The sequence below is a fragment of the Macaca nemestrina genome, chromosome 15 (genome assembly GCF_043159975.1).
Source record: "Macaca nemestrina isolate mMacNem1 chromosome 15, mMacNem.hap1, whole genome shotgun sequence".
Taxonomy (NCBI): domain Eukaryota; kingdom Metazoa; phylum Chordata; class Mammalia; order Primates; family Cercopithecidae; genus Macaca; species Macaca nemestrina.
In genome coordinates this window covers 37,322,044-37,346,675 of record NC_092139.1, presented here as the reverse complement: position 1 = coordinate 37,346,675, position 24,632 = coordinate 37,322,044, and the positions used below count along the sequence as shown (strand labels likewise).

At 44.1% G+C, this 24,632-nt stretch overlaps 1 protein-coding gene across 2 annotated transcripts in view; it reads right to left on the bottom strand.

Moving 5' to 3' along the window:
* Nucleotides 1-1,484: 1,484 nt before the first annotated feature.
* LOC105481592 (attractin) overlaps nucleotides 1,485-24,632 on the bottom strand; it is a 178,966-nt gene continuing 155,818 nt past the window's right edge. Inside the window, exons 26-29 of one of the 2 annotated variants that reach the window (XM_011741276.3) lie at nucleotides 18,651-18,729; nucleotides 13,771-13,878; nucleotides 8,489-8,603; nucleotides 1,485-6,063 (exon numbers count right to left, since the gene is read on the bottom strand). In XM_011741276.3, the coding sequence (XP_011739578.2) occupies nucleotides 5,939-6,063; nucleotides 8,489-8,603; nucleotides 13,771-13,878; nucleotides 18,651-18,729 (427 nt within the window). In that variant the 3' untranslated portion in view covers nucleotides 1,485-5,938. Of the gene's footprint in view, nucleotides 6,064-8,488; nucleotides 8,604-13,770; nucleotides 13,879-18,650; nucleotides 18,730-22,150; nucleotides 24,118-24,632 lie in introns of those variants that run through there. The other variant, XM_011741275.3, reaches the window with a different exon arrangement.

Here is a 24,632-nt window from a genome sequence, read left to right as displayed (position 1 = left end):
TAACAATCAACACATAGGATTTGTTGTTGTTGTTGTTGATTCCCCTCAAGTCAAAAAGTCAGCAGACATGGAGTTTGCTTTCCTAGTTACCGAGCGAAACAGCCTTACCAGATGTTTTGCTCTGCTTGGCAGGGACCTCAGTTGTCCTGCCAGCTGCACCTGTCTTCTCACTGCTCGCCACCTGGCCACACGCTGAGCCAGTGCCATGTACCTAAGGTTTTGGTTACAGGGGCACTGCACTTCAAAGTGCTGATTTGTATATTGGTGAGAATAAGAAAAGCTAACTGGTGACAAAGCCCCAAGTCTCAGTGGATCAGTAGAGTGAGTTTGCTTTCAGTGATGCAATGGCCAGCAGAGCTCTTACTGATCGGGTGGCCGACCTCTAAGGGGTGACTCAGGGACCCACAGTCCCTCCAGTGTCTTTAACATGTGGCCCCCAGGAGAGTCCCCTGTGGGAGCATTTGTGTGCCGTTTGGAATTGGTGCCCATCGCTTCTTCCAACCTTCCCTTGGCCACGGCTTAGCTTGGTTCCAACCTAACTGCAGGGAGGCTGGGGAAATGATGAGCTGTGGGCCCAGTAGGTTTGGTAAACACAGCATTGCCTCTGCCACAGTACCACCAAATCACAGGGTTTCTATCCTGTTACTGTTGGTGGCTCCCACAGCCCTCCCTGGAAGAGTTTCAATGTCCTTCTCAACTTGTTTGTGGCCACTAGTCCAGCCATTTCCCTCCCCAAGCCAGACCTGAGATCTGGTGGGCAGGCCTCCTCCAGGCTCCTGCCCTCACCTCAGGCCCTGGCCCTAGTACCCTGCCACCTTCCCCTATAGGAGTGACCGCCTTGTGTTTCCTCCTTTCAATGACCTCATCCTTCTGGAAGGAACCCATAGCACTGGGAATCTGCACTCTGCATTGGGGCAATGAAATGCACGACTCTGACCCACTCTGAGGGCAGGAGACAAAGTGAGGTAGGACGCACAGGAGGCCCCCAAACAAGGCCTTGCCAATGGGAGTAACTTCATCAAAAATTCAAGGCCAACGACAACGACAATGCTGTGGCCACGGTTGAGACCTATCAGCACACTTGAGATTTAGCAGTTTGGAGACAACCTAGAGGGACATTCAGGAGCCTGTGAGGACAGCGCAAAGTGGAAGAATACATTGGAGACAACAGCGTGGTTAGTGGAGGAGTGAGACAGCTGTCCATACCTCACTGCTCAGATCTGTCCCTGCCCCCACGGGCCCCGCTGCCCTGTAGGCACACAAAGGCTGTTGTGGAAGGTCTGTGGCTCACAAGCTGCCTGGAGGGGTGTCTGAGGTACCTGCCAGGGGTTTTCACTCTTACCTCCATAACTGCCAAGTGCTTCCTCTGAGGCAGTCTGAAAACTGGTAAATGCTTTTTTTTCCCTTTAGGTTCTAATGAACAAAATGTAAATATAGGCAAAACAATGCAAAATCAAAATGAAACACTCAGAACAAAAGCCACATTTTTACCAGATCTACTTTTATTTCAGAAGGAAGTTTGTATTATAGTATTTACTTTTGTTTATATACAAGTTCTTCACATTTGTTTAAAATGCACAGACCTCCCTTAGTTCTCTTGTTCCTGCTTAAATTAGCTGTTATTTTACAATACAAAAAATACCAAAAAATTGCAGTCCTAAATGTATGTATAACACCCACAATCCCCAGCAATGAAATAGTTTACAATACTTACTCCATATTTACATGAGTGTAATAGATGCTAAATTATACATATTAACAAACTAAGCTTGAATCCAAACAAACGAAACCGTAAGTAACTATAAAACAAAAACATTTCCAGAGCCAGAATTAGTTCAACGAAACAGGCTTCACTAGTGTTTAGAATGTTTTGTGCACAAATTCAGTTACTGAAAGTCAATTCCATTATTGCCTTTAAAAGAGAAGGCGCCAATTTTCCTCTCCACTTCAAAACATCTCCTTGTAGGCAGGGTGTTTGACTCTCATCAAGGGGCAATGTCTCTTGGTGGGCCCGGCTATCTAGAAACCACCGCAGTGGCTGAAGCCAAGTTTGGTCAATGGGGTAAACATTTCAGAAGGTAGGCAGGGCATGCCCTGAGGACAGGAGGCCTCTGCCATCCTGGCTCTGTCCTCAGGATAGCCAATTTTCACAGAAACCACCACAAGGAAAGATCTCCTGGGTTGACAGGGGTGTGAGGCCTTGGATTTTAATTCTAAAATCTATTTTTACATCTAAGTCACTACCCTAGCATTAGCTTAGGTTAGTGTTTAGCAAATACTTGTTGAATGCATGGGTGAATAAATGAAATGGAAGGATCAAAGATGTTCATGAAACCACCACCATCTCCCAAGGAAGTGAATCAGCCCCTGGCCCCAATACACCCCATTAAATCAAAGGAGCAGGATTTGCACTGGAAGGTAAAATGCCTCTTCCCACCGGCAGTGCCCTGCTCTTTTTATTTCCCAGGTGTCTCCAGTCTTGAATGGCAGGCCTTACCCACGGGTAGTCCAGTACTTTCCTTCTGCTGACAGTCTTCTGTCTAGAACTGCCTTTTCTCCGGGTTAGCTCAGGGGATCTGGGATTGCCTTCTCTCCACACAGGGAGGCGCAGGCTTATCCCCAGGCTATGTGCAGGGACGGCAGGAGGCACACAGGAGTTCAGGGTATGTCGAATTCTCCACGGGGACATGGGAACTATTTATCAACAAACTAGCTCCCTTCTCTCACTCCCAGTTTTCAGTATAATAAACTGATTCCAGGAAATGGTCATTAAAAATTTAGACAAAACTACAAAAAATGGAGAACCCTCCTTTGGAAAGTCTGATTGCCACAGGTTATAGTCTTTGAACTTAAGACTAACAGAAACATTTCTCAGGACAAGACTGCTCATCCCTCACTACCCAGAGTACCAAGAGGCTGCCAGAAAGGGTCATGATGTGCTTGCAGGGCCAAGGGCAGCAGCAGAGATGCCTCTGCCTCCCGAGTCTCCTCAAGCGCTGCCGTTTTGATTCCCTGCCTGATTTTTCATATGACTCTGACAGATGGGTCCCGTTTTAAGAAATACCTAATTGGTGCCAGATGCATCTGAACACATCACACAATGGGGATGTGTTTCTTGGGTTATTCATGTATTGGGGCCTGGCAAGAGGAACTCTCGGAACCTGGATACCCAGCATATGGCACAAAAACATCTTAGATGAAACTCAGACATTGTTATATTTAATAAAAATACATGAAGATTTTTTCTGTTTTATGTACACTCCGAATGTCTGAGCATTCTGGACACTACTGTATAGTTATGTACAAGTGCAAGGTCAGTGTTGTCTTGACTATTTTAATTTATATACAGGCTCTCTTGTGACACGCAACATTGCCAGATGACAACCCATTCCTTCTTGGTAACAGGCTCCAAGCCCAGCGCCTCTTACTCCCTGCCATTCCCTTTTTCTGCCCTGAGGCCAGAGGAAGCTGTTTGCTGTTGGTTGCAAAGGAGAAGCAGGTGGATTCAGCGGCTTCCCCACTGCTGGAGCAGGATGAAACTTCACTTGCTCCTTCCTTCCTTTTTAAAAATAAACTATCTTTTAGGGAAAAAAAAAAAAGACATAACCAGATGGCTGTGGGTCATGGTGCATGATATTTCAAGGCATAGGACTAACATGGGGAAGAGACTTCTTCCGCCAAGGAAAACTGGTTCTTTGAACAAACAAAGAGGATCTTCCTTGTGGGAGGACAATGCCCAGGGGCCTCCCTTTTGCCTTGCCGGCGGGGTGGAGGGGGCGCGGCGGGAATTGGTGGGTCAGCCCACTGCAGACGGGGCGGAGGGGGCGCGGTGGGAATTGGTGGGTCAGCCCACTGCAGGCGGGGCGGAGGGGGCGCGGTGGGAATTGGTGGGTCAGCCCACTGCAGGCGGGGCGGAGGGGGGCGCGGCGGGAATTGGTGGGCCAGCCCACTGCAGGCGCTATGGGCGCTGTTTTCTGTAGCAGGGATGGGGGAGCTCATGAGAGGAGGGGTCTTTTCTAGAACGTCTGCTCTTCAACAATAATGTGAAAAAGAAGCTTTATGAGAGGTGAGTCTCAAAGTAGAGGTGTTTTGTGCATCAGATAGTGTTTTATGGTTCAACTTCCTTGAAAACATCTTTCCAGGCAATTCTTCATGGGAGTGGAGTTAGTGTTGGGGAAGAGACAATACTCTCTCTCTAGGCATGGCATTTAAAGGTAAAACGCCACAGTTTTGGCTCTTTTGAGTATTTCTCCAAATTCACAAACTCGAGCATTGCTGTCCAGCGGTCCATCCCAATAGGGTAATGCCAGAGATCCCAGGTTTTGAGGCAGAAGAGAGCTTCTGGGAGGCGGCCGCGTAATGCCAGAACGGAGCACCACAAATCGGGAAAACACAATTTCCAGGCAGTGCCCTCTGGGAGAGGCGCAGGGGACTGTCCCACTCTCTTAAATCTAAATTTGGTCATTTTCCATTTGGCATAGAGTTTTCCCTCCTCATCCATTTTTTTTCCATGTGCTTTTCATCCTTGTCAGCATTTGCTGCCCTCCTCACAGTCACCACCTTGGTCTGAGAGGGAGGGTGGGTGGGGGGGTGGGTCGAGCCCCTCCTGGGGAAAAGAGGGCAAACAGGTCCTTCTCTAGGCTTTGGGCAGCTTCTGCCTGACAATGGGAGGCTGTCTCTCTCCTGGCATCTGAGTCCACCCCAGCCTAAGAATGAACCACAAGTTCAGAGGAGGCTGCAGGACACACAGCTGCTCTCTGATCCAGGGGTCCCAAGTGTTCTCAGTGCTCTTTTCTGCTCAAGGAAACGTGACATGAATGAGTCCCTTCCTCTGATCACTTATCAGGCCTAGGGTGACATGGGGGTGGGGGCAAGGGGCGCCTTCTTGACAGTGTCCTTTTTGATAATAAAAACAGGAGCTTTCACAGTTCATTCATTTCTGCTTTCCTCTCATCCCTGCTGCTAGGTCAGACGTTCCTTGGGGTGAGAAATTTCTTTCCTGGCTGCAAATCAGATTTTAGAAAAAAAGCAGATTGCCAATGGTAGCTATTTAAATTTTACAAGAATGTAGGAATGCAATTATGTAAAAACTTAGGCTTACTAACTTTCCAATTGCTAGATCTATTTAAAGTCTAGGCACTTAGTGTTGTGTGTATGTATTTGTGTGTGTATGTGAGAGAGAGGGAGGGTAAGATGGAGAGGGAGAAGGAGAGGGACAGGCAGAGAGAAAGGAAGAGAGAGTTTCAAATGGATTAAGACTAAATTAATCAAGTTGCTATAGAAAACTACCTGTTATACCAGTTTACATTTGAAGTAATGCTGCTGACCTTGACATTGAAAATAGCCCCCCTTCTATCCTAGCTTGATATGATCAAAAGAGATGGACCATTATTAATTCTCAACTAGAAAAAAAGGTACTCCCTGGAAGAGAGAGAATTGCCTAAATCGTGCAAGAATAAACAGCACATCTTTTAAAAAAGATAGCAGGCTTCAGATGAAAACAAGTTAATTCATCTGACTAGTTTTTAAAAGACCAAGTTCAAGAACAACTGATGACGAACATCTACTTGTAAACACTCCATCTTTTGTTTTTTGCAGTTGAGACAGTCCCAAGAACAGTTTTCCACAGTGAACCTGAGTGTCATTCCTAGTTCTCTCACTGGCTCTACACCGGCCTCCTCCAGCAACCATCAGCTCATTCCTGGACCTGTAATTAAATCAAGTATTTCCTATGCAAAAGTAAAAGGTTAGATGCTGGAACACGGATGGGAGAAACCGTCAAAGAAAGCTTGTGGTCATGCAGGTGAGTCAGATGCTTTGAGGGTTTCCAGTCTTCTGCCCCGCACCGCACAGCCGTTTCCCCGCCGCGTCCTTCCCTGCAGACAGCTCTGGTGTGCCACTCACTGGCTCGTGCGCGGGAGAGTCCCTGGTCCCAGCATCAGATGCAGGTCCCAGGCTGTGCAGGGGGCTGCTGCTTCCGGTTTCTCACGGCTCCTGACTTCTCCTTGTACACTATCGGCATCTGCTGAGAAATGTCCACCAGGGCGCTGGCCACAGCAAGACCTTGGGAGAACCACAGAGAGAACACAGGTTGGGAGCAGCTGGCTTTTGTTTTAAAAAATAATTTAAACATTTATTTTGCAATCCCATGATGTAAAACAAACCAAAAAAACACAATAAAATCCCCCAAAAAGGTACACATACACACGGAAAAGTCTTCCTTCCACCCTGACCCTCCCTCCACCTTCCCCTCCATCTGGGTAAATGTTTTCACTGATTTTTATGTATTCTTTCAGTGTGTATTTATGCAAATACAAATACATATTCTTTTCCTTTCCCTACTTTTTACACAAAAGGTGTAGTTTGCTTTTCAGCACATCAACCAAGCAGAGTGCTCTGCTTGGTGGTGGGAACATATAAATGAGATTGCAGACGTATGCTAAGTGCCCAATTTCTCCTGCCTGCCTCCAAAAGGAGCCAAGAAACAGCAGCACCCTTTATGAGGAGATTTGGATTCACCCACATCATTCAGTCAGCATTAGTCACTTCCATTCCATACCACGATACAGGCAGGGCAGGCTCTGGGGCCAGGCTTTGGAATAAGCAAGGTTCTTTAACCTCCCCGTGCCTTAGTTCCCTCATTTGTAAAATGGGGATAATAATAGCACAGGGCTAATGTGAAGTCAATGAGTGAACTGACATAAAGTCTTAGTACCTGGCAGGCATAAAATCTTAGTATCTGGCACACAGCAACCAACGATCAATAGCAATTACCCTTCATGCTCATCACTGCCCCGCCGCCCACTTTGCTTTGGCGACTTGCAATCCTGTTTTCCTTCCTGTATTGGTAACGGAGTAATCTGACATCCATTAGGGAAGGCACGGTTCTGGGGGAGCTGGATTCCTAATACACGTGGGAAATGGCCAGTGCAGGCTCGGAGCCCTGCTGAGACCTGCCAGGAGCTGTGTTAGTGGAGCGTGTTACTCACCTTGCTGAGCCTGTGAAGGGGAGTGGGGGTGGGGGTAGACAGCTGTAAGTGCCTGGCACATAGTGGGGAATGCTCTAGGAGTCCAGAAAATGGCTTACTTAAAACAGGGGGTACAGAAAGGGCAGCAAAGACGGCCCCACTGTTGGGTGAGTCTCAAGCAGTGAACAGACCTTTATTAGGTGTTTTGGGTGGTTGGGGCACGTCAGGCAAAGGCTGGAGCAGGAAAGGCTACAGGGCTGCACACCTGTCACCTCGCTGTCCCAGCCACCACCCTGCCTTCAGGGAGCATCAGCCACTGTTTGCTGGGCTGGGTGGTGGCAGGAGACACAAATTGCACTTGAATGACAGATCAGAGAGTTGTCCCGGCCTCAACATGGGAAGGCCGAGTTAGGGGCTCAACTCACAGGAATCCCTAGGTGAGATGAAGACAATGAATCCTGGCCGAGCCATGCAGAAAGGCCTCCCTTGTGAAGATACCACAGATCCTAACCGTTCTAAAGCTGGGCTGGAGGATCTTCTGGGTCTGAGGGTGCACTGAAGGGACAGTGGAGCTCAGGGCCTGGACCAGTATCCTGAGGCAGCCTTTCCACCAGACACAGGGTTCTCTCTGGCTAAGGTAACCCTGACCTCAGAATCATCTCAACTGAAAGTTGTCTAAAATGATCACATTGAGGCATCCTCCAAAGCACTCTGTAATTAAGCGAGATACCTTCAAAACTGTATTCCATATTTTCTGTCTTCAAAATAGGAGTTTATATAATTACGATTCATATATTTGATGGAGAAGTGTCACATGCATTGGTAAAATATTATGTAGTAGGCTGTAAAAATGTTTAAGATAGTTATATGAAAAAAGCAGAATAAAAATTAGATCTATACAATCATTTCAACTAAATTGCTGGTCAGGGCTGGAAAGAACACAGAACAATGAAAATTGGAGCTGTGCGTGGATTTTCAGACGTTTCCTTTACGTTATCGTTGTGTTTGTACCTTATATTTAAAACAGAGAAAAAGCCAAAGAAATGCAGGAGGGCTAGAAATACCAGTTGAAGAAACACCAGCCCAGGGCAGACGGCTGGAAGTTGTGGAGTGGAGAAGGCGACCAAGGAAGAGCATGCAGAGTGAAGGGAGCACGCCCAGATTCAGGGGTAGGTCAGGGCAAAGGAGACAGGGAAAGAGCAGCAGAGGCAAAGGGGGACCAGAAACTCCGACAGCAAAGGAAGGTGTGCTCAGAGGCATCCACGAGCACTGAGAGGCTGGGGAGGCAGGAACGCTGAGGAGGTCCCGGGACGTCCCCCCAGGAAGGGATGATGACCTTGGGAAAACAGTTTTGGGCATATAGATGAAAATGGGATTATCTCACTGAATCCTTGCCATGGCATAGGCAGGCACTGTTGATTATCACCTTCATAACCTTGTTCTCTAGGAAAGGGAAGTATCCCATGCTTAGCTCCCTCACATGTTTAGAAGGTGTCTGTCGCTGGCCCGTATCTACTCACCTGACTGCCCAGGAGGCGGGATGCCACCCAGGCCTCGAGGGAGCCTCACAAACACAGAGAGGACAGCGGCTTTGTTGCCAAAACATGGCTCCAGTGCAATGGGTTTGGGAACAGTCTGGCGGAAGAAAACAAAATTACCTAAAGTGATAAGCTTTAACGTACACGGACAACTTAACGGTCATTGGTGCTTATAAGAACCATCAATTTTAGGTCTATAAAAAAGGTACATTGCAGTTTTTAAGAAAACAAAAAAGGGCAGGTGAGAGCTAACAGTACTCTCTGAGCACCAGTGACAGGGGTGGTATTGCTTGCTACCTTCCACTGAGGTCTCACGGTCTGCTGCCAAAGGGCTGCATGAACTGTAGGGAAGGGGTCATGCCAAGTGGGTTTCTTCTGGATGCTGTACTTTTGCTTGATTTGAAATTCTAACTCAGAATTGTAGGTCACAGGAATGGCAGTGGTGAGTGCTCGGTAGATTTGTCAGATAGTTCTGCATACCTGGCTCAAACACAGATGCAGATATTATGGAGACTTAAAAAACATTCTATTTTGTCTGTCCTTTAGACACTAAGTAGACAAGCCTGCTGGATGTAAAAGCTTGTAAAAGCTGGGTGGCTGACCAAGTGGATTCTTTGTCTATTCTCTGGATGCATTTGGCTCTGGAAAATATGTCTTCATCTCCTGTTGGAGCCTTTAGATGAGATTTGTCCCCAATATTAGTTTCTTCTCTTTTTCTTTTCTTTCTTTCTTTTTTTTTTTTTTTTAAAGACTAGAAATGGGGTCTCACTATATTGTCCAGGCAGGTCTTGAACTCCTGAGCTCAAGCGGTCCTCCCACCTCAGCCTCCCAAAGTGTTGGGATTAAAGGTGTGACCTACCGCACCCAGCTTATATTAGTGTAACAGACTACTGCAAACTTAGTTGCTTAAAACAACACACACTTATTATCTCACAGCTTTAGAGGTCAGAAGTCCCAGCAAGCTCTGTAGCGTTCTCTGTTCATGTATTCCATGAGTTCTGGGGAATAATCAGCTGTCTCCTGAGGTCTCCCAGGCTGAAGTCAAGTTGTCAGCTGGGTGGGACTCTCATCTGGAGACTCTGGGGAAGACTCTGCTTTGAAACGCATCAGGGCTTACGCAGTGGCTCACACCTGTAATCCCAGCACTTTGGGAGATCCAGGAGGGAGGATCCCTTGAGCCCAAGAGCCATGATCTTGCCACTGCACTCTAGTGTGGGTGACACAGCCAGACTCTGTCTCACAAAAACAGAAAAACTTCTGTGGCCCCTCCATCTCTAAACCGGGGATGGTGTATCAAGTCCTCATGTTTCCAATCTCTCTGGCTTCCTCTTCTGCCACCCACCATAGAAACTCTCTGTATCTTAAAGTCACCTCCCTTGTTTCATTACATCTGCAAAATTCCTCTTGCAGTACCTAGAGTAGTATGTGACTGAATAAACATGGGACAGAAATCTTGGGGGCCACCTTTAGAATTCTGCTGATTACACCCACAAATATGTCATCAATTTCTTCAATTTGGTTGAAGAAAATAATTTCCAGTACCACTCTGCTGTGGCACAAGGAACTGACTAGATGGGTGAATGGCAGAGGCAGGGAGATCAGTTATGAAGTAACTGCAAGAATCCAGGTGAGAGACAGTGGTGGCCTAGATCAAGTGGGAACAGTGGCAGAGGTGAGACACAGTGGCTGGGTAACATTTTTGAAGACGGAGTCAAGATTTGCTGATAGACTGGCTGTCCAATGAGAACATGACATCGAGAACGAGACAAGAACAATTCCATGATTTTGGCTTGAGCAGCTAGGGTGATGAAGGTGTTATGTGCTGAATGGTGGAAGGTATGTCAGAGAAGCAAGCCTGAGAAATAAACATCCAAAGCTCAGCTTGGCCATAGCCATGTTAAGATATCCAAGTGGGGACACTGAGTAGGCAACTGATGTTTGGGTTGGAGGCTCATGGGAGCAGTCTGGGTGAGAGGATCATGGTGCTTAAACCTGTGATAGTGAAGATCACTGAAGGAGTGGGTATAAAAGACACAAGAAGGGGACAAAGACAGGGCCTGATGCACACCACTGTCAAAAGATGAGGAGGACTGAGCCAAGACCACTGAGCAAGAACAGCTAGAAGGCAAGTGTGTGGTGTCCTGCAAGAAAATCAAGGAAGTGTTTTAAGGAGCAACTAACTGTGTCATATGCTGCTGACATATACCATGTTGTTCAATACTTTAGGCTTGTCTATTTTTTAATCCCACAAATATTATTTTACCAGGACAATGTTTGTTTAGATTTATATACATGATTATACTTTTACTTACTCACTATTCTTTCTTACTAAAACTTTAGTCTATCCTCCTGGGGGTAATTTTCCTTCATTTTAGCACATCCTTTAGACATTTCTTTTGTGCAGGTCTGCTGGTGGCAAATTCTCAATTTTTCTTCTAATTTGAAGATACCTTTATTTCATCCTTGTTCTCAGAAGGTACTTACTGGGCACACTACACTATTCTAGGTTGGGAGCTCTCTTTCAGTACTTCGAAGACATTCTCCCACTCTCTTCTAACTTCTGAGAAGTCAACAGTCAGCTTGTCATTCCTTTGCAGGTGATCTTTTCCTTTTTTTTTTTTTTTTTTTTTTTTTGAGATAGAGTCTTACTCTGTCACCCAGGCTGGAGTACAGCAGCGTAATCTCAGCTCACTGTGACCTCTGCCTTCTAGGTTCAAATGATTCTCATGCCTCAGCCTCCCAAGTAGCTGGGATTACAGATGCGTGCCACCATGCCTGGCTAATTTTTGTATTTTTAGTAGAGACGGGATTTCACCATGTTGGCCAGGCTGGTCTTGAACTCCTGACCTCAAGTGATCTACCCACCTCGGCCTCCCAAAGTGCTGGGATTACAGGTGTAAGCCACCACACCCGGCCTCTTTTCCCATTTTTAACAAAAATTGTGGTAAAATACACATAACATTTACCATCTTGACCATTTAAAAATGTACAGTTCAGTGGTATTAAGTATATTCACATTGTTGTGCAACCATCATTACCATCCATCTCCAGAACTCTCTTCATCTTGTAAAACTCAAACTTTGTACCTATTACTAACTCCCCATTTCCCCCCTCTCCCAGCCCCTGGGAACCACTGTTTTACTTCCTGTCTTTATGAACTTGACTATACAAGTGTATCTCTTAAAAGTGTAATCATACAATGTTTATTTTTTTGTTTCTAGCGTTATTTTATTTAGCATTGTAGCGTGGGTCAGTTTGCTCCCTTTGGAAGGCTGGATAACATTCCATTGGATGCTTAGACCACGTTGTGCTTATCCATTCATCCATCCATGGACACTTGGGCTGCTTCCACTTTTTGGCTACTGTGAATAATGCTGCCAAGATATGTCTTTAAGACTCTGCTTTCAGTTCTTCTATGTATAAACCCAGATTGCCAGATCATATATAACTCTATTTTTAATTCTGGGGGGAACAGTGGTGCTGTTTTCCACAGAGGCTCCATCACTTTATACTTCCATCAACAGTGCACTAAGGTTCCAGTTTCTCCACGTTGTATGTGATACTTCTTCTCTGGCTGATTTTAAGATGTTCTCTTTGTCTTTGGAGTTATACAATTTCATTATGAGAAATCCAACTAGTTTTCTTTCCTTCCTGCCTTCCCTTTCTTTCTTTCTTTAATCATGCTTACAATATGTTTTGCTTCTGGAATCTGTATATTCATGTTTTCCATCGGTTCTGGAAAGCTATCATCCCTGAATATTGCCTCTCCTTTGTTCTGGGATTCTGGAAATACATGAGTTGGATCTTCTCATTCTATCTTCCATATTCTTAGTATCTATCGTACTTTCTATCTCCTTGTCTCTCTGAGCTGCATTCTGTGTACTTTTTTCAGATTCATCTTCCACTTCGTAAATTCTCTCTTATGTTTCATATGCTGTTTAACGTGTAAACTGAGTTTATTTAAAAAATTTCAATGAGTGTATTTTTCATTTCTAGAAGTTCCATTTGGTTCTTCTTCAGCTCCGCTTGGCCATACTTGACTCTCATCTTTTATGATTTAATCTTTTATTTCTCTAAACATTTCATACACAGTTACATTATATTCTTTATATTTCAATTCTAACATTTGGAGTCCTGTCCACATCAATCTTCTGTTGTTTCTGCTATTCTTATTTATGGTGGCTTGCCTCTTCTTGTCCCTGGTGATCTTTAATTACTTCATCTTGGTCTGTGGGACTCCAACAGCGCTGAATTGAAGATGTTTTTCTACAGAGAGGATTTCCATATATTCAGGTGGGCGTCATGGTGTTTACCATCTGGAACCACTTAGGACAAATCATGGTTCTGGTTTTGGTTTATGGTTTGTTCTTTTTAGGGTAGGGAAGGAGACTATTGCCTGATTTTACCTATTTCCTGTGAGCTCAGTAACATTTTAAATAAGTATGTTTTATTCAAGATATATAGCTATTTCTCTAGTGTATCTTAAATATTCCATCATTTTGCCCAAGGAGAAAGTCTTACCATTTTCTTCATCCTTTTGGGGAGGCGGGTGATAAATATTTTCCATACAGTGTTAATACACAGTGTATTATCATTTTTCTGCTTAAAAAATTCCCCCAAATATAAAGAACAATGGGCTGGGCACAGTGGTTCACGCCTGTAATCCCAGCACTTTGGGAGGCCGAGGCGGGCGGATTGCTGGAAGTTAGGAGTTCGAGACCAGCCTGGCCAAGATGGCGAAACCCTGTCTCTACTAAAAATACAAAAATCAGCTGGGCATGGTTGCGCACGTCTGTAATCCCAGCAACTCAGGAGGCTAGGGCAGGAGGATCGCTTGAACTCGGGAGGTGGATTGCAGTGAGCCGAGACTGTGCCACTGCGCTCCAGCCTGTGTGACACAGTGAGACTCTGTCTCAAAAAAAAAAAGAAAAAGAAAAAAAAAAAAAAGAAAAATGATTCAATGTTCAATGTAGTTATTTTCAAATAAAAGTTTTGTATGCCACAGAATACTTAAAAGAAAATCAGACAAATCATTTATATTTTAAAATCCCCTGAACACAAGACTGCTCAGTGACATGAAACAAAGACCGAAAAACAAAAGCAAAAGAGTACCCAACAACTTCATTGTTTTAGCTTATTGTTAAAAAGAAAGAGAGGGAAAAAAGGAGGTAATGGAATAAGGCTTTTGCCTCTCTGGTTTCCCAGACTTAGGAGCCTAAGTTTTAAAAAGTCAAGTTATAGGGACTTCTGAGTCACAATCTCACCTTTATACTCCCCCCAATAAGATCAGGAGGCTCCTCATCTGTTTCCAAGGCGACATTTACGGAGGCAAAGGGACGGCTGGCCATCTGTTGCATCTCTCGAAGAAGTTGCTGATAAATAATACGGCAAAGTCATTAATGGAATGAGGACTGAGGGGCTTTTATTAGTGAATGCTACATGTTAAAAACACCTCATCTTCCCTGATTCAAACAAATCAAGTCCAAAATGATACTTTTTAGACTGCATATTAGATAACATTAGGGATTATTAAATTTTGTTGGATGTGATAACACCATTGTTCTTATATTTTTAAAAAGCCCCTGTTAGAGATACTTATTCAAGTACTATGTTTATTGTAGCACTATTTACAATAGCAGACTTAGAACCAACCCAAATGCCCATCAATGATAGACTGGATAAAGAAAACATGGCACATATACACCATGGAATACTATGCGGCCTTAAAAAAAATGAGTTCATATCCTTTGCAGAGACATGGATGAAGCTGGAAGTCATCAGTCTCAGCAAATTAACACAGGAACAGAAAACCAAATACTACATGTCCTCACTCTTAAGTGGGAGCTGAACCATGAGAACACATGGACACAGGGAAGGGAACATCACACACTGGGGCCTGTTGCGGGGGGTGGGGGGGCAAGGGGAGCGAGAGCATTAGGACAAATACCAAATGCATGCAGGGCTTAAAACCTAGATGACAGGTTGATAGGTGCAGCAAACCACCATGGCACATGTATACCTATGTAACAAATCTGCAAGTTCTGCACATGTATCCCAGAACTTAAAGTAAAATAAGAAAATAATGATAAAAATAAAAGTACTGTGGATGTAATGCTATGATGTCGACTTGTCAAATACATAAAATGGTATGGCCCTATCTCCTCGTCTTTCTACTGCTAAAGTCAGGCTTGCTTTCTTCCTACTGAAAATTGCACCAATAACTCACACAACAACAAAAACCCATGCCTCATTATATGGCAGATAGGAACGGAGCGAACCCTCCTTTAGAGAGGTGGTATAAGCTAAAAACAAACAAATGTGAAATTTTGCAGAGTAGAGGGACAAACAGGGGCACTGGATTTAGGGAGGCTTGATGTGAACTCCTGCTCCAATAGTCTACAGCTGTGTGACCTTAAGAAAGGTGTTTGAAGTCTCTGGGCATCAGTGTCCTCCCTCTGAAATGTGTTCCTATCCCATAACATTGTCACTGGGATCAAATGAGATGCTATAGCACAGCGCCTAGCACATGGTGAACGGCCTTTCACATATCATTAAGGATATTAGAGATCTTCTGGGCATGATGCTGAAGCTTTGAGGTTATGCCTTGGGAGACAAGTAGGCCTTACTTCAAATTGCCTCCTTGGAACTACTGTAGGAGACAGAATCTTGGCCTGGATAGATATGGCTCTGTTCTAGAAGGGCATTTTTATGATAAGTATTTTCTTTTTTTTTTTTTTTTTTTTTTTGAGACAGAGTCTCGCTCTGTTGCCCAGGCTGGAGTGCAGTGGCCGGATCTCAGCTCACTGCAAGCTCTGCCTCCCGGGTTTATGCCATTCTCCTGCCTCAGCCTCCCGAGTAGCTGGGACTACAGGCGCCTGCCACCTCGCCCGGCTAGTTTGTATTTTTTAGTAGAGACGGGGTTTCACCGTGTTAGCCAGGATGGTCTCAATCTCCTGACCTCGTGATCCGCCCGACTCGGCCTCCCAAAGTGCTGGGATTACAGGCTTCAGCCACCGCGCCCGGCCAAGTATTTTCTTAAAATACCAACATTCTTACATTTTATAAAACTGTAGGTCCATTTACTCAACTAAAAAATGCAGCAATGCTCCTCTGGGGTCTGTGCTATTCTAAGTGCTGGGGTCACAATAAGACAGAGTTCAGGAGGCAACGTGTGTAAAAGCACTTAAAACGGGGGCTGGTGTGTAGCAAGGACTAAACAGCGTCAGCCGCTACTATTATTGTTTTTAAAAATAATATCAAATAATTGCTTCTGCAATTTTTGAGAGGGAATAAATAATGACTGACATTTTAAAAATGATGAAATACATTCTGAATGGTCAGCTTCACAGTTACAGAGAAATTCCAAATCACACGGGTAAAAGCATAGTTAATTAGATGATCAACTCCATACTAAACATATATATATATATTTTTTAACCTTTTTCCTATAGGCTGTGCATCTTACTTTCTCTCATGCATGTTACAATTTCCAGTTGATTGTTTAGCTTCTGTGTTATTCATTTATTTTTGACATACTTAAGCCTTTATTTTTATGCAGACAAATCTCTACTATACTGTTTTAATAACTTTATACAAAAATAATAATTTTGTTTCCTTTCCAATAGTAACAATACTTCTTAGTGCCCTTTCACTTAGTGCACAGTCTAGAACATCCAGCACAAAGGTGAGTGACTGCAGGATTACAAGAAGATAAGGAACTTGGGCTGTGAAGACAGAAGTCCCTAGATAAGGCTGTGAAGACAGAAGTCCCAGAAGTCCCTTGTTAAAGCCTCGTACTCCCTCTTAGTTAACTATGTGGTGTTAAGTTACTTCACCTTTCTGAGCCTCAGCTCATCCATAAAACACAGCTAGTGACAATACCTGTTTCATAGGTTTGAGATGAGGATTAATCTATGTAAAACCACTTAGAACTCAGTGCCTGGAATTTTGAAATGCTCAGATGTCAGCTCCTGTTAAAACTAACTTGTCTGGATACAACCTCTGGTGTTTGTTTGTTTTACCATGAGTGATGCTGGTTATCCAGATAGTCTTCATAGTGTTAAAAAGGTATTTTTGATTTTACTGTGAGTTTTGTTTTCAAATTAGGAATGGGTATTGAGTTTTAATAAATGACGAAATGATTACTTGGCCTCTAGGAAGAATTCAGGTGTTATTTTTTCCCCATTGACAGAGTATATTCTTTTTTTCACATGATATAATAGGTTTTCTAATATTAAGTGACTCTTTCATTACACTGCAATTAGACTGCTGCACATACATTTACCATGTGGCTGGCCTATATATTTTGGTGCTGCCTTTGTCAAGTTTTGGTACCAAGATTTCTGTGTATAAAATCATTCAGACTCTTTCGAGCTTTCCATCTGTTCCTTTGCTTTACAGATTTTAGAAACAATTAATTCTCATAAGCACTCAGGGAGGAACAGGCTATCATTATCTCCATAAGCTCGTCTCAACCTTGAAACTCCCTGGGTCTAATGTTCTTCTTGGAGAGAGTAGCACTTAGACAAAGTTTTCAACTCCTTTCTTGGTTACTGGTTTACTGTGGCTTCTTACTTCTTACTCCACTGTGAATAAATATACATTTAAATTAAATTGAAAATATAATTTTTTCAGAACATCATGTAATTCATTAGGATTTTAAAGTGTATCAGTAATACAGCTATCTAAAAAACCCTTTGAATATGTTATCCCCTGAATTTAAAACCTAATAATAAAGTGTGTACAACATTCCCTCTATGATAACATCATCTTTATGTGGGTCAGAAAAGGTGGTACTGTGGCCCACAACAAGAGGCTCTTATCCTGGAGCCTGTTTTAATCCTATTCAGACATGAACGTCCTATAAACAGTGGTGAATGCTTGTGAGCTGTGATTTTACACACTTCCCTTCTCTTCTAAATCTTATCTATAAATAAATTTTTATGTAGAAAAAGGCATGAGCAGATCCAAAAAAAACCCCAGACAGCTTCTTTGTCTAGCTCTTATATACAGGTGAGCATTTCCATTAGCAACAATGCAACAGGCATGACTAAATGAAAGGCAAAGTAATGATGCAAGTGAAAGTTGCCATAAACAAAGTTTTTATGTTGTAATTATTTTAATGGTGGTTATTTTTTTAAAAATATTTATTTATTTATTTATTTATTATTTCAATAGGTTTTTGGGGGAACAGGTGGTGTTTGGTTATATGAATAAGTTCTTTAGTGGTGATTTCTGAGATTCTGGTGCACCTATCACCCGAGCAGTGTACACTGTACCCAATGTGTAGTATTTTATCCCTCACCCCCCTCCCACTCTTTCCCCCGAGTCCCCAAAGTCCATTGTATCATTCTTATGCCTTTGCATCCTCAGGGCTTAGTTCCCACTTGTAAGTGAGAATATATGAAGTTTGATTTTCCATTCCTGAATTACTTCACTTAGAATACTGGTCTCCAATTCCACCCAGGTTGCTGCAAATGTATATAAATATATATATACACACTACACTACCCCCCCCCATTTTCTTTATCCACTCATTGATTGATGGGCATTTGATATGTTGTAATTTTCAACCAAGTTTATGTATTTAAATTTGTCAACTGTAAATGTTTGCTTGACTTACTACTTTTGGAATGAAGCTCTGGAAACAAATCAAGACTTATTGAAAAATAAAATTCAAGTGGAAAACTTGACTACACACACATTTATCTTTCCTTGAAAAATGAAAAATTTTTGAGATGCTTAAATGGCTGACTTCCCTCTCCCATGAAAAGTTCTTGTGAAGGTGGTGCCTAATCATACGGTGGCTGGGCTGTGCTAATAAGCCCTTGGATCTCTGGCCTCAGTCAGGACTTGGGTTCTGGTCGGAAGGATAAAACTGGCATTTCTAAGTCAACACCAGAGTTTCCTTTTAGGAAGGTAAGACCCTGTGGTGCAGAACTAATTACACTTTATGTAGCACTCATCTAAGTTTACTGATCATATGCTGCGGAACCATGGATTGCAGAAAGCGCTGCATTATTCCTGCCGTGGAGATGTCTGTCTGTCCATTATCACTGAATAGCCAAAACCCACTTGCTTAAGAGAAAAATAAAGAAAAAAACCTCTTCCAGAGATTCTTTAATCTTTACTCACTGAGGCTTACCTCTCTACGTCTGGAGGCCCAACAACTTTGTTTGATCTTCCAAACCACAGCAGCCACCAGGAGCAAAGAGAGGAAACAACTGTGAGAAAGCAAAGTACTGAGTTATTATCCCAGCCCCCAGAATCAGCACCCATCGTTGCCCACACCACAGGCCAGGCAGTGAAAACAGCTCCCAAATGCCACCTCTGGGCTCCCTTCTGATGCTCTGTCACAACAATGTGCTGGCTCAGGAGGCAATGAGTGAGACAACTTCGGAGAGCCAGGCTTCCTAGCCAGGCCTCTAGACTGTATTGTTCCCACGTGGTACTCAGAGAGAGCCCTGACCTTCCACTCAGCCTTTATCACAATGGCCCACAGTGGCTTATCCCAAATAAGAAAAATAATTCTAAGATAATTATAACAAATATTAGTCATGCTGTTTATTCAAGTTAGCAAACATTTACTGGTAAAATATAAGAAGGTGAAAAAGTTAATTATTAAAGTAACAATCAACTTTTCATAAGGAAGAGGCAAACAGAAGAAGAAATGTGTATAATTTTTAGTGTATATTCAATATTTTTACAAATATGTATTTTTAAATAAAACACATTTGAAATGATCAAACCCAAGCCAACAACTTTCTTACAAATAATAAGAGAAAATACTCCTAGTGACCTTAATAGTTGCAGAGGATTTCAATGCTCTCTCATGTATAAACCAGGTGTGGAATGATTTGAAAAGCAACAGTGATGGCAAAGAGAATAGCTGACTTGCAGTTAAAAGGAAGAACGAGCTTAACAAGTAAAAAAAATAGATAACTGCTGTAACTGCATTTTTACTCATTAACTTGTAAAAGGGGCTAGCTACAGGGTATTTTTCCAGAGTGCTACATGCAGACGTAAGGCTCTCTGCCAGTGTCATCAAGGTACTCTCTTGCTGGCTGAGCTCTGCGTTTGTAGGATGGGGTCAGCTTCATGAATGGCACCTCAGTGCACCCAAGTGCTGATACCAACACAGCCCTCCTGGGCTGGCTGGATAAAGGGACTCTAAGATGCTACGATGACTGAACTGCCCTTACCTCAAGGCTCCCTCAAGGCTCACTGCCTCCCTAAGGGGTACAAGGGTGCAGACCCCTCCAATGGGTGCCCTGACAAAAGGCAATTCAACAGGATTGCCTTCCAAACCCCCAGGATCGTCACTTGGTGGAAAGCCTTCATCTCTGGGTCTCTCTGCTATCAGGACACTGGCAACTCTTCTCTCTGACAGTCTACATTGTCTTTTTTTTTGAGACAGGGTCTCGCTCTGTCACCCAGGCTGGAGTGCAGTGGCATGATCTCAGCTCACTGCAACCTCCGCCTCCCAGGTTCAAGCGATTCTATTCTCCTCTTTTGGCCTCCCGAGTAGCTTGGACTACAGGTGTGTGCCATCACGCCCAGCTAATTTTTGTATTTTTAGTGGAGACGAGGTTTCACCACGTTGGCCAGTCTGGTCTCAAACTCCTAACCTCAAGTGATCTGCCTACTTTGGCAAAGATTACAGGCCTCACATGACTGGCCTACATTGTCTTTTTAATCAATACTTTAATTGGGTCAGGTCCTGTTCTAGGCTCATGGAAAACACTGATAAACAGAGCAAAGACTACTGTCCCATGGAGTTTACATTCCAGCAGGTGGAGACAAACAGTAAGTAAATAAGCAAATTACAGAGCATGCCAAAAGGTAGGTAAGTGCTACAGAAATAAAAAGATGGTAAGAGCAGGGGGTTCAGGAGTACCAGTGGCACTCCAGAGCAGGAGGGTCAGAGTAGCTGGGCCTTTCTTTCTCAGAAGGTGACATTTGAGCAACAACTTGGAGAAGGTATGGGAGGTGGCTCATGGACGCCTGCAAAAGTGCATCTGGAAAAAGGGGCAGTCAGTGCAAAGCCCGAGGCAAGGCTGTGCCTGGGATGGCTTGGGGAGCCTCAGGAGGCCAGCATGTTTGGAGTGGGGTGTGTAAGGCCAGAGATAAAGGCAGAGAGAAGGGTGAGGGTGAAGGGCAGATCATGCGAGGCACTGCAGGCATTATGAGGGCACTGGGAGAGAAAGCCAGTGCAGGTTTTTAAACAGAAGTGTTGTGATTTAATGTTTGCTGAGAAGACCATTAGGGGTGCAATGGCATTATTAGGGAGACCAGCAGTCTAGGTGAGATGATGGTGGCTCAAACCAGGGCGGTGGAAGCAGAGGTGTGAAAAGCACTTTGGAATCTGGACATATCAGGAGATCCATTTTAGACATGCAGAACCCTGAGACATCTACCGGACAGCCCGGGGAGATATCCTGGGCAGACATTCTAACCTGGAGGCTGGCTGCCAGGTCTGGGCTGGGCATGGCATTTGGAAAGCATCAGGATATATATGGTATTTCAAGCAATAAACCTGGCCATGGTCACCAAGAGAGTGAATACAGATAGACGAGAATGTCCTGGGGCTACCCTAACAATGAGAAGTTGGGGAGAACAGGAAGAACCAGTAAAGAGGTCTGAGAATAACCTTCTCAGTCTTTCTTGGCTTCCGTGTATAATCCTGATTTTTGTCATTTTTATTCTAATAGATAAACATAAGGAGGCAGCAAATTCACAAGGAAGAGCATGAAGCCAACGGGAACAGCTTCTAAGTTGGTCAAGAACCTGTTGCCGCTGCTGAGAGGCAAGGACCCTGGTGTCACTCAGAAGCCTCTCTTGGGTCCACCTGTAATACAGTCTGTGCCTGCTTCCCTCTCAGAGAGGGTGAGAGGGCCCTTCTGTATTCAATGCAGATCTGTTGACAACACCAGTTACCCAGTTCTTTCTACTTGCTGCTCCAGCTACAAGAAGTGACAGAACAGCAAGCAAGGGAGAGTCTCTTATTTCCCTCTTTATAGAGGCTCCTTCCTGAGGCTGAAAAAGCATCTCATTAGGACACAAAGAGGTCTCAACAGACTGCGTCAGGACCTAGAGTTTACTTCTCTGTGCCCTGAGTCTGGAAATACTTTTTCTAACTCACCTTACATTGATTTTCTCATTTGAATCATCGAATTTCCCCCCGACTTTTATTCTCTTTTTCCATATATTAGCCATTTTTCAGAGTGCTTAGGATTATCTGGATACCTTTCCCCTTTTCCTTATAGGCTCCATTTTGAATTCTTTTGGACCAGGCTGGGAGCAGTGGCTCACGCTGGTAATCCCAGCACCTTGGGAGGCTGAGATGGGAGGACTGCTTGAGGCCAGAAGTTTAAGACCAGCCTGGGCAATATAGGGAGAACCCAACTCTACAAAAAAGAAAATATTAGCTGGGCATGATGGTGCATGCCTGTAGTCCCAGCTCTACTTGGGAGACTGAGGTGAGGAGGACTGCTTGAGACCAGCCCAGGAGTTTGAGGCTGTAGAGGGCTGGGATTGTACCACTGTGTTCCAGCCTGGGCAACAGAGACCCTATCTCAAAAAAAAAAAAAAAAAAAAAAAAAAAGCTAAATAAATTCTTTTAGACATGGTTAACTTGCTCTGGGAAAATATTTTCTTCCCCATGTCATGAAAATAACTCTATTCTTAGCTAAAAGTTTATCATCACTAGTTAGTAAACATCGTCTAGAAAAACCAAAGTTCCGGATTCTTTTCCAGAATTTCAACCCCCACAAGGGAGAAGCAATGAAAATGCCATCTGTCCTTGTTTACTACATGAGAGGCCATGGGCCTGAAAAATACTTCCCCCATGTATTCTGATAGTGCCATTTGGTCGTCCAGGGACTGAACGTCCAGTAGAAGTGGCTGGTCCTCATCGGGCTGGTACTTGGCAGCAGGGCCATCTTATTCCATACACATGCTCTAAGAATTTAAGGATGTCTACTAAGTGGAGCTAGAATACAACCCCTATATCCCTTAAAAGCAAGCCACTGACACAAGCTTTTTTCCCTGAGAGGTTGGTGCCTATGGTTCCTCCTTACTCTGCACTTATCCTGAAGAGTCTAAGTTTACCTCCCACAAATATCTTACCACATTATGTACTAGATGCTGAAGGCGTGTGTGTATGGGACTGAACGAGAGACAGTGCCCTGCTCCCCTGAAGCTTGGTCTACTGACCCAGATATTAAGCAAGTAAACATATGAATACATTCTTCAAAGTGTGATGAATACCATGATGAAAAATAATACAGTTCTACGGGAGAGAGGAACAAGGGGAGACAATTTAGCTTAGCCCTTAGAATTTTCAGACAGACATGAGTGTCTTTTGTGTGCTAATGAATGACTCATGGGGAGAGGGGCCTAAAGAGCCTCAAATGTGGGCTGGTTACCAGAAAACCCAACTAGGTGGTTAGAGGGTTAGAACTTTCAGCCCCATCCCCCAACCTCCAGGAAGGGGAAAGGGGCTGGAGATGAGTTCAGGCACCAATAGAAAGTGATTTCATCTATCCTGCCTATGTAATGAAACTTCAATAAAAAAACTCAGAATGATGAGGCTTGGGGGAGCTTCCGGGATAATGAACATATCCACGTGCAGGGAGGAGGCTTGTCCAGAGAGGGCATGAAAGAGCTGTGCTCACCCACCTCCACGCCTTGTGCTATTCATGTCTTCCATTTGGCGGTTCCTGAGTTGTACCCTGTATAATAAGACTGTAATTCTATGTATAGCGCTCTCCTGAGTTCTGTGAGCTGTTCTAACAAATTGTCAAATCTTGGAGTGAGCAGTCACCAGAAGCCCTGAATTTGTAGTTGGCCCAGTAGCAGTGAGGTAGCCTGGGGACCCATGTGTGCTTAGTGTCTGAAGTGGGAGCAGTCTTGTGGAACTGAGCCCCTAATCTGCAGGATTTGCTTCAACTATGGGTAGTGTCAAAATGGAACTGAACTGTGGGACACTGGAGAGAGAATTGGAGAATTTGTTATTGTCTGGAAAAATCAAGCAAGGCATGAAAGTATACAGAATGAAGGGTAGTGGGAAGAGTGTTCCAGAAAATGGGATAAGCATGTACAAATGCTCAGTGTAGGGCAAGAGCTTATGCTTTTGAGGACATAGGAGATGCCCCTGGTAGCAGAAATGTGAAAGAATAGAGTGCAAGCTGAATGTGAAGTAAGTGGAGGCCAGTTCACCCAGGATGCTGAATTTTATTTTAGATACAACAGGAAGGTAAGGTGCTAGACATATGTTCTTTAAAGGTCTTCTCTGGACTTTTTGTGGATTCTGGAGGGGCTAAAGTCAACTGAAGGTCCAGGCGAGACTGTGATGCTAGGGTTGGTGGGGTGGGGAATGGAGGTGGAGAGTGCACTGATGGCTGTAGCTCTGGGGCCTGGTAAGGGAGTGCCTGATGAGTGAAAGCAAGAGAAGTGGCTTGGAACCAGCAGAGCCATGTTGCCAGTTAGTGAGGTGGGGAACGCTGGTGAGGAAGGATGGAACTGGTCACTTCTGGGCATGCTGTGCTGCAGATGGGGAAGGCAGAGTCCAGTCAGAGAACACACAGTGAGAAGATGGCCAGGGTCAAGGTCTAGGAAAAAATCAACAGTGAGAGGCTGAATAGAAAAGACTGCACAGTAGGGAGGCCAAGAAGCAGCGGTAGGGCAGCATGGGTCACAGACGGCTGGAAGAGTCTCGCTCACAAAGCGGTCAGTTGGTTGATACCACTGAGAAGTCAAGAAGAGGAGAACCAAAAAGTATCCTTTGGATTTGGCAATATAGTGTCCTGCTTAATCTGTGGGGTTACATTCCCAGCCTCCCAGTGGATGCCTGAAATAATGGATAGTACTGACCCTTACATATACTATGATTTTTAGATCTGATAACCAAGACACTAGCAGGCGGGTAGCATAGGGGTATGGATACCCTGAATCAAGGGATGATTCCTATCCCAGGTGGGACAAAGCAGGATGGCATGACATTTTATCACACTACTCAGATTGGAGTACAATTTAAAACTTATAAATTATTTCTGGAATTTTCCACTTAATGTTTGGACTACAGCTGACCCTGAGTAACTGAAACTGTGGAAAGTGAAACCACAGA